Source organism: Acomys minous, assembly GCF_964271855.1.
Source record: "Acomys minous genome assembly, chromosome: 2".
NCBI classification, from domain to species: Eukaryota; Metazoa; Chordata; class Mammalia; order Rodentia; family Muridae; genus Acomys; species Acomys minous.
Genome location: NC_140484.1, coordinates 132657421 through 132675212, shown reverse-complemented (window position 1 = coordinate 132675212; position 17792 = coordinate 132657421). Strand labels below are relative to the sequence as shown.

Here is a 17792-nt window from a genome sequence, read left to right as displayed (position 1 = left end):
TTTTCTGTGAACCATAATGTTGGATCATTACCACAGCAACAGACGCTACAGGTGGCTGGTCCAGGTAATGGGCTGGCCTAGGGCTGAAGGGAGGGAGTATTCCTTCTTCATTCTTTAATCTTTGCAGCGCTGTTATCTGATCTGAAGAGCCCATGGCTAAAAAGACTCGAAGACTCCCATTCTGGTGGCCTGAGAACACATCAATCACAGGCATATAGCTGTCGACAGCAACAACTGGGTACCTGGCATCAAGCAGCAGGTGAGAAATCTTGGGATCTCTAGGGAGTAAGACATTGTGAATGAGCAAATAACAATCATCAGTCAGGTCAGAGTTGCTCAAGTGACTCATTTTCTCAGTTTGTTAGACATGGATTAATAACCAGAAAAACAAATTAATGGTTTAAAAAAATTATGATTCTGTCAGTAACCAAATTAAAATTACAAGGCAGGTAATTCAATCCGCAATAATTACAGGGCTGGTGATGAGTCCAGTTGATCTCTGTACCATGGTGGCACCAAGTCCAGTGCCTGCAATGGAACAATACTTCCCTTGCTAAACTGCCCTCACAACAGGGGTGTTAGCACTGAACTGAGACAGCCTGTGTAAATGGTAAACCACAGTACTTGGTGGACAGTAAATGTTCAGTAACTGGTAGCTACTACTGCTTTATACTTGATCAACAAAGAATGGGGCCTAATGGGCTAAGGCGGGAAGTGGAGGAAGGGTAACAAGTCAGACGGTGGATGGTGTCTGTGTGTGCGGTGTGGTGGTGGTGGTGAGCAGAAAGGCTCACAGATACTGACATCCATGTCAAGCAGCAGTACTCCTCAGCCTGGTTATGTTTAACGTTACCATCATATTCCTGGAAGGCAAACCCATGCATTTTCTCACTAGATCTCATGATTACTGAGGAGGAGTCAGAGGAGGAAGCAGGGGATTCGGCCCTGGGCAGAGGTCGTCAGAAGAGAGCAGCTGGGCAGGGAAAGCCATAAAGTGCAAGTATGTCTGGGATGGACCCTGGGAGGAAGTCAGATAGCTTGAAGGTTAAGACTAGAGCACCAGCTGCTCAGTATTGTGCTTTAAATCTTGATAAGCAAATAATATAATAGAGTCTCAAATATTTGGGTGATGGCCGGGTTAAGAGAGAAACTGAAAAACAAACACAATTTTATAAAAATAACTTAACAAAAAATTTGTAGGAATAAGAATAACCAAGTTAATCAGTGTTTTAGCAGTTATTAAAGAGATGTGAATATAGTTACAAACTTCAACCTGTTACAGAAGTCTTAAGAAGAGCTGCTATCAACTACATGCCATTTCATGATGGGGAAGTCAACCAGTAGCTTGGAAGACTACCTTTGTCAGATGAGCTCTTGAGGAGAGTGGCCTGAGAGAGTTATCTGGTTCCCACTCTGGTTCCACTCTTACTACTTAAGCAACAAGTAGTGCAACGCCTTCGAGTCTCACTCTTCTACACCCACGTCAGAGGCTGCAATGAAATTAAATGCCTTAAAGTTCTAAGGCTCTTTTTCTTTTTTCTTTCTTTCTTTTCCTGTGACAGGATCTCTCTGTGTAGCCTTGGCTGTCCTGGACTCACTTTGTAGACCAGGCTGGCCTTGAACTCACAGGGATCCTCCTGCCTCTGCCTCCTGAGTGCTGGGACTAAAAGCATGCACCACCACACCTGGCCAGTCCTAAGGCTCTTAACAAACACTTGAGAGTCAGGTTCTGTATGGCTACAACAGGGGAAGAGCAGGATGTGGCTGAAACTGACAAGGCCCGTGGAGGGATTCTATTCATACTTGCATACTCAAAGAATTAAACTTCAGTCGATATAAAGTTAAAGACGCAAAATAAAGAATACTCCAAAAGGTCCTATTTACTTGAATGACATGTAAAACTGATGCAGAGGGAGTTTCACCAGCCCGAGCAGCTTGTCCTGTCCTGGGCTCCGCGCCTTGTTCCAAGTTTCAATTATCATCACGTTGTTCTTAAGTCTTTCCAGGTATTTGGGAGACAGAGAGACAGGAATCACCTGGGGAGAACAATAAGGAAAAAAACTGTCCACAGCTGACACAATTAATTTATACCTTTACCCAACAAGTGTTTACTGAAAGTCTACTATGTGCATGCACAGTACTATGCTGGAGACATTAAAATAAAACCCAGTCTGTCTACCATAAGAAACTAACACACAAAGACAGATACAAGCTAGGATGGGTTCTTCCTGATGACAGGGTTCATATAGGACACAGAAAAAGTTGCAGGCATGTCAAATAGGGTGCCTACCAAACTCACCCAACCTTTTCTAAGGCAAAACGACCCACTTTTAAATCCTGCTGCAAGATGTGTGCACTTTAAAAAAATATTTTTATTGCTTTCAACTAAATGGATGTGTATATTGTCTGTGCAGGTACCCAAAGAGGGCAGAGGCTTTGGGGGTCACAGGCCATTGTGAGCTGCCTGCTGTGGGCGTTAGGAACTAAACTCATGTCTCCTGCAAGAGCACTGAATATTCTTTTTTTTAATTAAAATTTTTTTAATTTAATTTTTAAAATTTATGTGCATTGGTGTGAGGGTGTCAGATCTTGGAGTTACAGACAGTTGTGAGCTGCCATGTGGGTGCTGGGAACTGAACCCGGGTCCTTTGGAAGAGCAGACGGTGCTCTTAACCACTGAGCCAACTCTCTAGCCCGCACTGAATATTCTTAACAAGAGCCCTTTCTCCACCTGGAGAAAGAGCTGTTTATAACAAGGATGGCTACTACCTATTACCTGGAAAAGAGTGAACCATTTACCAAAGGGTTGCCAAGACAGTGCCTGGACAGCAAATAATAAAATAAACCTGCTTAGCATGTGTTATAGCAAATAGCAAAGCCAGCTCTTCATGTGTATTTTTCATGTAAAATTGTTCTAGAATAAACTAGCTGGTAGTTGAACCGGGTATCTACAGCGAAGAGTAGTCTAAATTAATAACTGTGGCAAGAGGCCACCAATTTGAAGGACCCCAAGGGATAGGACATCTTTGAATTCTTTCATTTGCACATCCTTAATGGACACCTGGTACGTGTTGGGCAATCCCACCGTAAAGTGCTTTAGAGACATCTAGGTGCTGCTGTCCAGCCGACAATCAGAAAACTGACCCTTAAGGGAAATGTCTGATTTCCATAAAAGGACAGATCTGAAAGTTACCTTCACAGAATAAAGTGGGAATACACGTGTTCATAGGAGAAGAGGGAGATTAGAAGAATGCAGCAAGTGGGGGCCTAACAGTTAAAGGGAGAGAGGAGGGAGAACGTGCTGGGGCCTCCACCTTCTCCTAATGGAGGGGTATCTGCCAAGCATACCCAACCCTTCCTAAGGAAAATGAGCTAGGCTTTCTTCTGGCCTGAAGACTGAAATTGATCAGCTGCTGAGTCAGGAAGAAAAGCAGAGTAGCTTGCTGGGGATGCAGGTCAGTGGCATAGTGCTTGCCTAATACACACGAAGCTTTACGTTCAGTCAGTGTCATAAAGCAAAACAAAACAAAAACAAAACCATCAGCACTAAATTCTATAGAAAAATAAAATCAAGAGATGGATATTAAAATAGAGAATAAATGTGAACATATATAATAAAAAATAGAGTTTAGAGATAAGAGAAAGGTGGGCAAGTTTTAAAAGAAGCAGAAACAGAATCTAGAACCTAGGTAAATAAAGAAAAGATGCAGAAAGCAAAACTTCGGGCAGTGTCTTCACCTCCTCCCAGCAATATAGCACACTAGAGAGCCAGGAAAACCTCTTCTAGTGTGAAGACTCGACACATAAGACAGAATCCTGAGTTAGGACACATTTGTCTCCTGCCCCCATAAACCACTAATGGGCAGGAGACATACAAAGTTACCTGAGAAAAATTAAAGACAGGCTGTGTTGTGCCCCATGAGATGACAGATCTGGTGACTTCTTCTGTGCTGAAGAGCTTGCAATTGAAATAAACATTGCATGGTGGTTGTTTTTCTGAGTCGCCAGCAACAAAATCTTTCCCATCCGGCACCATCAACAGTACATGTAGTAGTAGAGCCTGTTCTTTGCTTGACCCATTTGCTTGATGAACTAAATTGTGTGGTGGTTCAGCCATGAAGCCGGAAGAACCTGAGGCTATAGGGTTTGCTGACTTTGAGTGGGGGAACACTAAATTCTGTGTGTTCTTTGCAGTTTCATGAGTTTGATTTGAGATTTGTGGATTTCTGGTACAGCTGGTGTCCCGGCTTGTTTCTGGTAGTATCAGATCTGGACTTGTAGCAGCAGAAAGTGGAGCACACTGGGTGCTGCAACTTAACTTAGCGCTGATACCAGTGAAATCCTTGTTGCCTAAAACCAGCTCCATGGTGACCTAGAAAACACAAAAGGAGAGGCATCTTTAAGAATAGCTTGCAGCACTGGAATCAGAATTTTTGGAGCTAGAGCTGATAGCAAATTAAAAAATGAATTAATCCATCCTCAAATACTAACAGCCATGTATATGTCAACCTGCCAGACTAACAAGAGCCAAGCAGATTATTTATCAGTATATGATGACCTAGAAAATCATCTGGTACCAGAAAATATGGCAATGCTAAGGAAAGGATGGGGACAGGTACAATGACACAGGCCTGTAATCCCAGCACTCAGGAGGCAGAGGCAGGCGGGTCTCTGTGAGTTTGAGGCCAGCCTGGTCTACAGAGTAAGTTCCAGAACAGTCCAGGCTACATAGTGAGACACTATCCCAAAACAAAAAACAACAAAGAAACAACCACCACTACCAAGAAACCACCATTTTACAACTATCTTAATAACATGATTTCGGATTAGTCACAGCGCACCTGTAATCCCTGGACTTGCAGAGGCTGAAGTAGGAGGATCAAAAGTTTGAGACTGCTGAGAGGAGAGAGAGAGAGAGAGAGAGAGAGAGAGAGAGAGAGGGAGGGAGGGAGGGAGGGAGGGAGGGAGGGAGAGAGAGGGAGAGAGAGAGAGAGAGAGAGAGAGAGAGAGAGAGAGAGAGAGAGAGAGAGAGATTCATACTCTATAATCCTGAGCTTCCTCAGGATTCCCAGGCTCACCCTGCTGCTTTTCTCTTTGTTCCCGCCACAGCTCTGCTTTGAGCCATCACTCAGCTTCTCTTTTCAGAACTAATGCTTCAGGGGGCTGGAGAGATGGCTCAGAGGTTAAGAGCACCATCCTGCAAAGGTCCCGAGTTCAATTCCTAGCAACCACATGGTGGCTCACAACCATCTATAATGAGATCTGGTGCCCTCTTCTGCTGTGCAGGTGTACACACAGCCAGAACGTTGTATACATTAAAAAAATATGTTAAAAAAAAAAAAAAAGAACTAATGCTTCAGCGTTTTTATTGCTCCTTCACTTCCTCTAAGGTACTGTCTACACTGAACTAATTTAAAATGAAAGTAAGATGTCACTCCAGTGCTTTGGTATTTTTCTCTTGGTTCATAGGCTAAAATTTAAACACTGCTTTGACCAAAAAAGATCTGAATTTCACTGTTACCTGTCTGTATCACTCTATTTACTTCCACTTAGCTCTTGCTTGCTATCCTGTGGGAACAATCATCAGTGTCGCTTTAGGGCTTTTCTCTGTGCTTTTTTCTTCAAGTATCACCTTAAACACCAGCACCCTAGAGAGGGTTTGTCTGAGCATCACCTGCTTCCCCAAGATACTAGTGTATTGATTTCCTTCACAGCACTTCGCTGATCTTCAGCAGATGCCTCCCAACCGCAGGGACCTTGCTCTTGTTCACAGCTGTGTTCTCAGTGCCAGGCAACAGTTCATGCACAGGAAATACTGTGGCTTTCTGATGGATACCCACGTACCTTTAGGGGGCCAAGTGAAGACGGACCATTTTCCTGTTGCACAGGAAGCTGGCTACTGAAAGACAGCTGCTCTGACTGAATGACCGCTCGCAAGGGGAGAGATGCAGATCCAACGGCTTCTGGCTGACGGAATAAGGAAAGAAAAATCATAAGGAGGAGCTGCAGGGGGTTTTGACTGACGTGACAGCCTGTGACGGCTTGTGAGAGAGCAGTGCTTTATAAAGTCCAAGGCTCCTCTATGATGTGACCAACCATGCTGCTGTAGCCGGCCAGCTCTTACTCTCCCTTCCGGGTTTTGCTATCATCCCCAGGAAGAGTACAGAGGATTTCATAAGCCACAGAAATTATTCTTCTTATTAAAACTCAGTTTTCGCATACTGATTTCTTCAGTAAGATTCCTTACATAATGTTTTAAGACTAAGAAGATCACATTTGAAATGTTTGATCCCACTGAGGCTATACAGAAGCAAAAGGCTATCAATGAACAGGGTGGAATATAAACTCTAACACACCTGCACACAGGGAAAGTGGCAGTTATTGTGAGAAGCTTTGTATTTTGGGCTGTATTTCTGGAATTTATACTAGATAAATAACATATAAAAGCTATGTACAAAGCTCACATATTAAAAGCAGTTAGTAGCTAGGAAGCAAACGTCTAACGCAGCAGTTCTCAACCTGTGAGGCTTGACCCCTTGGGTTCTCATAGCAGATAGCTACATTACGTTTCATGACAGTAGCAAAATCACACTTATGAAGTAGCAGTGAAATAATTTTATGTGTCTGTCCTGGACTCGTTATGTGCAGCAGGAGATCCTTCAGCCTCCCATCTGCTGGCATTAAAAGCACGAGCCACCACTGCCAACTCACTGAGCTTATGGTAATATGAGCAACACCTGTTATGTTTGATAAAAGTTGAGTAATAAATTACATACATTATATAAATCCACAAACATAAAATTATGTAAAAATTATTTCATTTATGAAATGAAATAAAAACCCATGGTACATGTTAAAAGAAAAAATCCCAACAATAAGAAGATACATACAAAATTATGAACCATCGTACCCTGGTGAAAGAATCAGCAGGGCCTAGTGCTATGTCTGAAGTCTCAGCTACTTAGGAGCTAAGGATGGGCAGAAAGCTCAGGGCCTTGCTGCACGACAGAGTGAGTTCAAGACCAGCCTGAGTAACTTAGCGAGAACCTGATCAAAATTAAAAAGTAGAAAAATGTCTGGGGCTGCATCAGCTGGAGACTAAGCGGAGCTCGGGCTCATAGGCTGCTCAGGTGTTGGGGCAACCTTCCCTGGGATCTGTAACATCTCTGTCGAGGAAGCCTCTTCTCGGAGCTGCGAGGTTCCCTTGGGACACTGTCGCACCGCAGGCCTGGAATACCTTCCCATCCCTCAGAGTTGCAGACACACTTCCAGCCGAGTACCAGAAGGCAGGCCACGCATGCACAACAAATCTAATAATCACACAGCGCAGCCCTTGCTGGCCTGGAACTTTCCTCGTAACCTGGCTATCCCTGAACTGCCAGAGATCCATCTGCTTCTACCTTGGCTACAGGCAAATTCTGCCTTCTTGATGGGTGGTATTCAAATGGAAAAACATGTTTTAAGTTTCTTAAAATAATGCAATATTATTTCATAATTAAAAAATGCCACTAGCTAGGTTTAAGGAAATGCAATGTAAATATATTAAAATATTAATTGAGGTTGTCTTGAAGTTATGTCATAGCTGAACAAAACTCCCTCTTCTTTCTGTTTTACTATTTTCCTAAGCAGAGTTCACACTGTTTACATTCTGGGGTAGTGGGACCACCACAACAAAAGGTGCACTCACCCTATTCACACCTGGGCTGCTCTTTCACTAAACAAACTGCTCACATCACTCATCTCCATGTGGTCACTTGCAAATGAACTTCATAACTAGAACTATTTGAGTAATCACTACCTGTACTTTTATTATTTTTGGTGTGGGCTGGGTACTTCATACATTTTGCCCAGAAACAGAAAGGAGAACTTCAAATTAAGGCCTATATAAAACAACCGATACTAAGACTGCCTCTGCCCTACAGTGTATGGGCAGTCAGGACATGGGCTCTGTCAGCAGCGGCTGGCACACACCTGTACTCCTAGTACTGAGAAGGCTGAGGCAGGAGGACTACAAGTTCAAGACTAGCCTGGATTACATAAGGGAGACTCTGTCTCAAACAAACAAACAAACCCCAAAAAATCCAAACCAGAGCAGACCAGAGCAGACCAGGAACTTGCATGATGCTCTGTTCTGCTTTTGTTAGAAAGGGAACCTCAGGCCCCTGAGCTTCGCAGCTTCTTCTATGAACTGTAGCTGACAAGGATCTTACTTCTCAGAGCTGTATGATTACTAGAGTTGACAGTGTTACTCAAGCCCAGAAATCTGGTTTATTTAGGAAAATGTCTGGTGTGAATGTTAAGGCGTGAACGGCTTACCTTTTTCTGCGGCGTTTTCTTTGCATAAATTTGGAAGGTGAGGCTAGAGTTCCACCAGTGCTCTATCATCGGGCCGCCAAACGCTATCGGACACACAAACCGCTGCTGGAATCTCACCACTGTGAGGGAGAACAGGCACATGCCACACAACCCAAACAGAGCCATCATTAATCCATGCTTAGACTCCACCCACCCTTTTCAAATCAGAAACTCAGTCAGTGTGACTTCATAAAATAACAGGCTGTAAGAAGAGACAAGAAAACCTGGGTACAGTGCAGCAGGCAGGCAGGATGGTACTGCTCAGCCTCACTATGAGAAATGGTCACCAAACACGCGAATGGAAGACATCTCTATCCACCGCACTGTGGCCAAGGTAATGTGATTTATTTATAATAAATACTCATTTATTTGTTTGGAGAGCAGGTCTTACTATGTAGCCTGGCTGGCTTGGAACTCACAGAGAGTTCCTCTGTCTCTCAAGTGCTGGGACTAAAGGTCTGTGCTAAGTATGGTTTGGCAAACATGACTGTTTTTGAAAGACAGGCAGGTAAGTGGCTCAACAGAAAAAAGATATTAACTAGATGGAAGATGAGGGATAAATGGATTCACAAAAGCATGAAATTAAAAATTCTGGTAACAAAAATGAGCTAATTTTCTGGCTAATGGACAGCTAATCTGAATGCTGTCACTCAGATATCAGCTACTCATGCTAGCTGGCCCTGTCAGGTGGAGTGGAGCCCACGCCTGAATGGACAGGGATTTCTGTTATAAACACCACAAAGTGACAGTGGTATTTAGTTTGTCTTTGTTGAAATGGAGCTTCATCCAGGAAATAAAGGGAAGAAAAGGAATCTGAGAATAAAATCAAAGGAGACAGTGCTCCTTTTACGTTACTTTTGTCACCTGTAAGATGACCTTCCTGTTCATTCACTTCTAAGCATCTTTAATCGATCTGCAGACCGCTCATCAATTCTGTAGAGACTCTGGCATTGAATATCCATTCATGCAAATCACTGGTTTGACCTACTCTTCTCTGTTCTTTCTGGCAATCTTAACACTTGGTTCTCAGCTTCCCATTTCTCATAGGCAGGATCTGGCTCTTGCTATCTGGGTTGATACACAGGTCAAAAGGCCTGTAACTAGTCACCATGAGCTCAATTTCTCTAGTTGCCATAACTGGGAAAAGAAAGATAAAACTTACACCTCTTTGGGGCACCAGGGAGGCCAACGGGGGGGACAAATGGCAAGACACTGAGTACAGTAGTAGTTCTTAATGAGCAAACAATTCTGTTGCAATCTGGTGTTAAGATTGCTCCTTCCTACCTAGGCACATTTCCTCATAATCACTATATTAATCACATGATTCTGTTTCTTAAATCTTTTTTAGTACTGAATGAATGTGATAATGTAAGAAACTTGTATGAGTTGCTAACCACAGGGCTGGAGAGATGGCTCAGTGGTTAAGAATGCAGCCTGCTCTTCCAGAGGTCCTGAGTTCAATTCCCAGCAACCACATGGTGGCTCACAACCACCTATAATGTGATCTGATGTCCTCTTCTGCAGATAAAACACTCATATACAATTTTTAAAAAAGTTGCTAACCATGTCTTAGAGAATATTTTTTTAGAGTTGGAAGAGATCAAGAAATACACAGTCTAATCTATGTTACTGGTGAGAGAGACCTAAAGACAAAAAGTAATTTTGCCTAAGATTATGATGAAAACAAGGACCCAGTCTACAAGCAGACTGTGTAAGGAAAGCAGCTGTAGGGCCAGTAGATGGCTCAGAGGTTAAAACATGTGCTGCCACGCTTGGTACCTTGAGCTTGGCTTCTGGAGCCCACACCAGGAGAGAGCTGACTCCTGAAAGTTGTGCTAGGACCTCCACACCTGCTGCTGCCCCTCTCACATCCACTTACAAACACAAAACTAAAATTTTTAAAATTGTAATTAAAAAAAAAACAGCTGTAATATTTACTAGATTACAGGAACATATTTTTGGGAGTTATAAGTATTTACAACAAAAAAGAAAAAATATCATCAACAACAGAAATATCAGCAACAAAAGAAGTAGTAGATAAAATCAACTACATAAAAACAAAAAGCTTGGCTGGGCATGCTGGTGCATGCCTTTAGTCCCCAGCACTCAGGAGGCAGAGGCAGGCAGATCTCTGTGAGTTCGAGGCCAGCCTGGTCTATAAAGTGAGTCCAGGAAAGCTAGGGCTTTGTTAAGCAGAGAAACCCTGTCTCAGAAAACCAGAAAGAAAGAAAGAAGATAAGGAAGGAAGGAAATCCAAACAAATCAAAACCTAAAATCAACCAACCAAAAATAAAAAAACCAAAAAACTTAGCCAGGAGTTGGTGGTGCATGCCTTTAATCCTAGCACTCAGGATCCAGAGGCAGGCTGAACTCTGAGTTCAAGGATACCCTGATCTACAGAGTGAGTACCAGGACATCCAGGGCCACACAGAGAAGTTCTAACTTGAAAAACCAAAAACCAAAAAATCCTCTCAAACCAAAAAAAAACTTCAAAACCCACTATCACCACCACCAAACTTTTATACTTGTGCTGGCTAGTTTTATGTCAACTTGACACATGCTAGAGTTCCTGGAGAGGAGGTACCACCATTTGAGAGATGACTTCAATAAGACAGGCTGCCCAGAGGCAGGCCTGTAAGGCATTTTCTTAATCAGTGATAGATGGGGAGTGATTAGCCCACTGTGGGTGGTGCCATCCCTGGGCTGGTGATCCTGGGTTGTATAGGAAAGGCTGAGCAAGCCAGATAGGGAGCCAGCCAGTAAGCAGCCCCTCTCCACATCCTCTGCATCAGCTCCTGCCTCCAGGTTCCGGTCCTGACTTCCTTTGATGGTGGACTAAGACGTGGACATGTAAACCACGTGAACGCCTAACTCCTCACCTAACTTCTAGACACAGTATTTCATCATAGAAATAGTAACTCTAAGACATGACTATAAACAATACCATCTACAGCTAGGCACAGTGGCGCGTTCTTGAAATCCTCAAGGCAGGATGACTGCAAGTCTGAGCTCAGCCTACATAGTGAGGCCACTGAAAAAAGCAAAACCAGGCCAGGGTTTGTGGTGCATACATGTGGTCTTAGCTGACTCTGGTCAGAGGCAGTGATCAGCAGAAAGCCAGCAGGCCTCTTACCTCCATCTGTGATTTTACTGGAGGCAAGTCGAACAACCTCAGTGACCAAAGCTGTCTTTCCCAGTCCACTTTTGGAAAAGCCCACAGGAAAGTGATACTCCACAAAGAAAGTGCTGGAAGAAAAAGAATCGATTAAAAACAAACCAAACGGGCTGGAGAGATGACTCTGCAGGTAAGAGCCCTTGTTGCTCTTGCAGAGGGGCCTAGTTAGGTTTCCATTCCCCTCATGGAGGCTCACGGCTGTCTCTAAGGCTAGTTCCAGGGAACCCAACGCCCTTTTCTGATCTCCCTGGGCACCGGGCACACATGTGGTACACATACAGGGAAAACATCCATACACATTAAAAAAAAATCTAAAAACAAATATGAAACTATCTTTGAAGTTCCCGTTAGGATCAAATTGCCTCAGAGGTCATTAGCGATCACGTCTGTTCTTGAAAGCTCATCATCTGCCATGTGGGCTGCAGCTTGTTTTTGAGAGCACTCACAGCACTTTCATTTTTTTTCTTTTTTTCTTTTTAAATTTTATTTTAAAGAAAATGACAGCAAGTCCAAGTTATGTGTAGGTAGGCACTTAGTATCTTGATATAACTGAGTATCTAAGAAATTGTCTGCCCCGTATCTGTCCATGACGATTTCACTCAATTCGCCCTGGTCATCAAAAGGCAGTTTATTCTTGGGAGGCATAGTGACAATTAGGGCAGCACTTCTGCCCAACCTGTGTATCACTCTCCCTCACAGCACTCTCAGTATCAAACAGCTACCTGGCCTCTGAGGCGCTACACTACAACCATCTAGGTGTTCGTAAGGGCTATAAGATGGTTTCCACCCGGGTTTTCTTTATCCCAAATTTACCCTCATTCTTGGGAACTTCAAATCACTTTTACTAATTGAAAAATGCACATGAAAACAAATCATCAAGAGTTGAGACTCTTCCCGTCACCAGCCACACTGTCTCCGAACACCACAATTAGCTTTCTTAGTTAGGCGTACCGCTTTTTTGCTGCTGCTGGCTTTGGTGGTTTCCCAGCAATGCTTTTCCGACTTGGTGTCACTTGGGGACTATCTGGAGGGACACCCATGGTTTCAATGATGATTCTGACCGAATGTATTCTACCCAGAAGAGCCAGTCTATCCACACTTAGTGACACCGCTGGGGTATGTTCTGGAATTCTTGAGGGCACTTGTTGGTCAACTGGATTTCTGCAAGTTCACAGACAGGTAGGCAGGAGTTAGAGGCCCAACTAGGAACAATCCAGTTGCACAGGAGGAAAGAGAATGAGCAGTGAGGACTTCTTTCCAATGTTAAGTAGGAGCCACTCTGTGTTTTACTTTAAGACAAGGTCTCACTATGTAGCCCAACTGGTCTGGAACCCTGGTCCTCCTACTTCACCTTCCATGCTGGGTTAGAAACCAGCTGTTATGAACAGAATCTGGTCCTCACCTGAAAGCTTGTGAACATATTAACTGTAAGGTTTATATCCATACAAGTGTGGAACGGATGATACAAAAATGATACAGAATTAGATTTTTCTAGAAGGGAAGTCTAACTTATTCTAGCTTACCCACTATCCTAATCTCATTATCACATCACTTTCCACATTTTCCATGTAGGTGTGATCACAGTAAACACACCACAACTCACTATTCTGCTTCCCCATCATCACCCATCTTTTCATGCATCTTTTTTTTTTTTTACACTTTTTGAGACAAGGCTTCTCTATGTAGCCCTGGGTGTCCTGCCACTCACCAGGTACACCTGACTGGCCTTGAACTCACAGAGATCTATCTGTGCCTGCCATCTACCTCTGTCTGCCAAGTTGTGCATTACCTTTTTAAGGACTGAAATCCTTCAATGAGTTGCTATAACTTAACCAGTCAGACAGTCTGAAATCCAGGCCATTTCCCTCGGCTCTGCTTTAGCCTGCATCAACACCCTGAGGCTCACCTGCTTTTCTTGACAGCTGCTCTTTTCTTCAGCTTGTGCGCACTTGACCCTTCAGCCTTAGATCTGCCAGAGGCTTTTGAGTGGTTCATTGCTTTAGAAGGTTCCATGTCATCCTCTTCACTGAGGAAATCACTGGCGCTGACATCAGATTTCTAGGGGAAGATGAACACAAGACGTGGCCCTGAAAGACCCTTGCTACAAGAAAGCAGTTATGATTTTTCTCCAGAAGCAAGCAGCAATTTCTTTTCTGCAGACATCATCTCTTAAGAGCTAGCTGACAGCAGGGGCATATTGCACATTGTTCCTGGTTACACAAAAGCAATCTGCAGTTCACCAAGACAAGCTCCAAGTCCGTTCCGAGTAAACAAGGGAAAGACACAGCTGTTCTCGAGGAGACCTCTGCACTGACTGTGCGCTGTGTTCAGCACTGTGCTAGGCGCTGCACATGTAGCTAAGTGTCCAGCACGTTCCTGCCAGGCACCGTGTCTTTTCTTTACAGTTGGGAAAGCCCGGGAGCTTGCTTGTGATTCCTAGCTGTTCGGGCGAAGGCACATTTGGATCTCCATGAGCTTGGATTCTGTCTTTCCAGCACAGTAGAGGTGAGGCAGAATGCTTACCACAGTCCCACCTGCACGAGGTGCGAGGTACCAAGACTGTCTCCCTCCACGATCCACGCTCTAAATTATTCACTCTGCTCTTAACTGTGCTTAAAAATTAATGGCTATTTCACAAATTGCCTTCATGAAGGAAATCAGCTGAAAAATCTCCTCTAATTTTATTTTTGATAAAAGGCCATGTACTGTAATTAACTAATTAGTCTATGGTATCACAAAATGTAAAACAAATGGGGATTGTTTGGCTTCAATTAAAGGGCACACAGTGAGCTAATACGTGTTCAGGAAGGCCCGGCTCCTCAAGCCTGTCTTCCCCAGCTTCCACCTTTCAGTGTTTTTGGGTGTGCAGTTTGTTGACCCACGATAAGGAGGACAAATTAACTCAAAGATCAAAGTGGAAAGCTTTTGCTCATAATTTTCCTTTAATAGCAGCTTTTAAAACTAAGTACAGATGCCTGGCATGGTGACACATGTTTTTAATTCCAGCAATCCAGTAATCCACCAGATTACTTTTGTATAACCAGGAACAGGCAGAGGCACACAATGGGACCCTGATTCAAATAAAACAAAACAATTAATTAGGGCAAATATAAATGGGGTTGTTAAAAAGCTTAGCCAAAAGCTTTTTACCAGGAGCCACAAGCACTCAGCGACAGTGCTGCATTTCTAAGCTGTGGCTATTGCTCACTATTAGAACACCTCACATCGCCTGTGGAGCACAGCGTGAACATGTCAAGTGCTTGGCCTTCCTGACGCCTCGTGATCAACTGGTCCACCATCCATCAAGAAATGTTTTCTAACGTTGCTTCACTCACATAGCATGGGGGATTATTTAGTGCCCTTCCAACATCCATTTCCTCAGTATCTTTGCTGTATGGGTAACAAAAAAGAGTATTTCCACTCCACAGAAGGAGGATCAGGAGAAAGAAAGAAAAGCAGGAAGGTGTGGGGTGTGTGAGGAGTGGATGGGATACTAGTGTGGAGACGCGGGCGAGAAGAGGCAGAGGTGGGGGATGAGGTAAGTTGGGGTAGAGTTCTACGGCCATGCTTAAGGCTGTGGAGAGTGTGAGACAGCAGGAGAATATAATATCCTGCTGGAATGTCCAGGCTAAGGATGCCAGGCCTGCCACCGAAAAGCTCACAGTGCTCTCACCTGTCTGTCTACCATCCATCCATCCATCCATCTATCTATCCATCATCTATCTATCTATCTATCTATCCATTCATTTCTGTATTTATTTTGAGACAAGGTTTCTCTGTGAACCCCTGGTTGTCCTGGAACTCACTATGTAGACCAGGCTGGCCTTGAACTGAGGGATATCCTGCTTCTGCCACCTGACTGCTGAGATTGACTATGCATCCCTCAATATGCTCTGTAGCCCAGGTGGGCCCAAAGCCATGGCTCCTGCCTCAGACTCCCGGGTGGCTGAATTACAGGTGTGTATCACCACAGACCAGCTTCCTTGTAAGCAACTTCTCTGTATGTATGAAAATACTACCTCGCTGGTGTGGTAAAAGAATTAAACTGAAGTAAAAATGAATAAGAGCATTTGGTACAGGCACAACTAATGGACAGCATGGAGAGGCCTTGGCACATGAGTGTGCAGCAGAGACGGACCCTTTCCTCTCCCACATGGAACATGGTCATCAGTGACGACTGCTGCGGCAGGAAGTCCTGGGAGCCTAACAGCTGGCGTCTTTCCAATTCAAACTCTTTTTTTTCCCATGGTGCCAGTTCCACCTTTTACTCTGTTTCTCTCTCCTCTCCCAAGAAACCAAAAGTGTTTTCTCTGCTTCTGCTTCTGCCCTCTAACTCTGGTCCCATGGGTTAAAAATCTCATCATTTGCCCTCACCTGACATGGAAGCTGTTCAGTCTGGCCAGTGTGCTAGCCCAGCCTATCAGCTGATTTTGCACATAAATGTTTTCCGGGGTTGGGGCTCAAACTCAAGGTCTTGCCTGTTTTAGACCAGTGCTAGTCTCTATCCTCTTGCAAATGCCCATTAACTGGATTCCTTGTAGAACATAAACACACTTTTACTTGGACAAGGGATATAGGCAAGTCTTAGAGCACTTGTCTAATGCACGCAAAACCCTGGGTTCAATCACCAGCACTGCCCAGAAAAAACATACGCCCCCACCGCCTCCACCTGCTCTTTCTATACGCGCCCTCTCTGCCCCGTGTGCTGTTAGAGTTTTGTGAGTGGCCTACAGTCAAGTCTGTAGTGCATTTCTCAATGAATGAATGAAGTGGGAAGGCCCAGACCACCCCTGGCCGGTGGACTAGGTTATGTAAGGCAGGCTGAGTGAGCCCTGAGCAGCAACCTGCAAGTGATGTTCGTCTGTTGTCTCTGCCTCAGTTCCTGCCCTCAGTGACAGAAGATGTAAGCTGTAAGATAAAGGAAATCTTTTCCTCCCCGGCTTGCTTTTGGTCATGGTGTTATCACATCAACAGAAATCAAGCCCATTTCTCTGCCTTTCAAAACTCTCAAGTCTGTTAGAAACCCCTTACCCCGCATATCCTCTTCCTGTCGCTGTCATATAATTTCCCCATTTTGTCTCAATTCTGGCGGCCTCCATGACTTACTACCAAATCAGAATAAACTACCTTGTATTTCAGTCATTTTTCCCCTTGATGTAGAAAAAAAGGAAAATCAGAAATGTGATGGTCTGGACATGATTAGAGTGTGTCCCTAAAAGCTATTTATGTTGAAAGCTTGGCCCGCAGTGACTGTTAAGATGTCAGGACTCAGGGAGGAGATGCTTACTTCTGTTAGGACAAGTGCTTAGAACGGATGATGATGGGACTGTAGTCCTGCCGTGGCTTCCTGTTTGGTGATATGATGATGCCTCCCTCATATATACCATAAGATGGTGCAGCCAATGGGGTCCTCATGAGAACTTAGAACAGTGCTGTTTAGGCTTTCAGCCTCCTACACAATGAGCTATATAAACCTCTTTTCTCTATAAAGTTAGCCTACCTCAGGTATTCTGTTATAGTAATAAAAAATGGGCTTAGATGAGGAGCATGACAGCTATCTCCAGGATTACTTGTAGAATTAGGCTCATTATGTATAGTGTCCAGAAGATGCTAACTCAGCAACAAATCATGTAGCCTGACATAAAAAGAAGGTTGCAGAACTGCCTGAGAAGAATTTCCTGTCTAATAAGCCAACAGATGGGTTCTGTCACCTGTGAGTAGAAATGTTTCTGGACTCTTCTGCATAGATACGAAGTGAGTTTCAAGGCATGCCTGTACTAGCTGTTTCTCAGAAGTGCTCTGAAGAAGCCTACAATGTACTGGAACGCAGGCTCTGGACGTGTGTGAATCTGGTCTGATTCTGGCTTTGAATCCTTGAGACAAAATTCTCGTGCTACTAGGCCTGTCTCTTTTCTGTAAAATGATAATACTTTCTTCTTTAGCCGTCATGATTGCTAAATAAGCTGTATGTAAAATGACGTTTCCTGCAAGCATCATGGCTGTCTACTGAAGGCCGTGCTTTTGACTCGCAGAGCTTCAGAGTCAATGACTTACAGGCACTGTGTAGAACAAGTTCTCCAGGAGACTCTGGTCATACTGTGGGTCATTCAGGTCACTGCTGCAGTACACATCACTCCCAGGAGCCGGGGAATCTGGAGGAGAGCCTAATCCATTCCAGATCCGACCTTGCGACAATTCAGCACTGGAGACAAGAGCAACAAAGCCAGAGGGCTGTAAGAGAGGTTGGCAGAACTAGTCTCTC

General features: G+C 44.0%; 1 protein-coding gene across 3 annotated transcripts in view; it reads right to left on the bottom strand.

Annotated features, from left to right (window-relative positions):
- C2CD3 (C2 domain containing 3 centriole elongation regulator) overlaps nucleotides 1-17792 on the bottom strand; it is a 107365-nt gene that overhangs the window by 58996 nt on the left and 30577 nt on the right. For all 3 annotated transcript variants that reach the window (XM_084772933.1, XM_084772935.1, XM_084772934.1), the window contains exons 8-16: nucleotides 17585-17732; nucleotides 13437-13588; nucleotides 12482-12691; nucleotides 11489-11601; nucleotides 8317-8435; nucleotides 5845-5967; nucleotides 3884-4372; nucleotides 1885-2036; nucleotides 32-278 (exon numbers count right to left, since the gene is read on the bottom strand). In XM_084772933.1, the coding sequence (XP_084629059.1) occupies nucleotides 32-278; nucleotides 1885-2036; nucleotides 3884-4372; nucleotides 5845-5967; nucleotides 8317-8435; nucleotides 11489-11601; nucleotides 12482-12691; nucleotides 13437-13588; nucleotides 17585-17732 (1753 nt within the window). The remainder of the gene's footprint in view (nucleotides 1-31; nucleotides 279-1884; nucleotides 2037-3883; nucleotides 4373-5844; nucleotides 5968-8316; nucleotides 8436-11488; nucleotides 11602-12481; nucleotides 12692-13436; nucleotides 13589-17584; nucleotides 17733-17792) is intronic.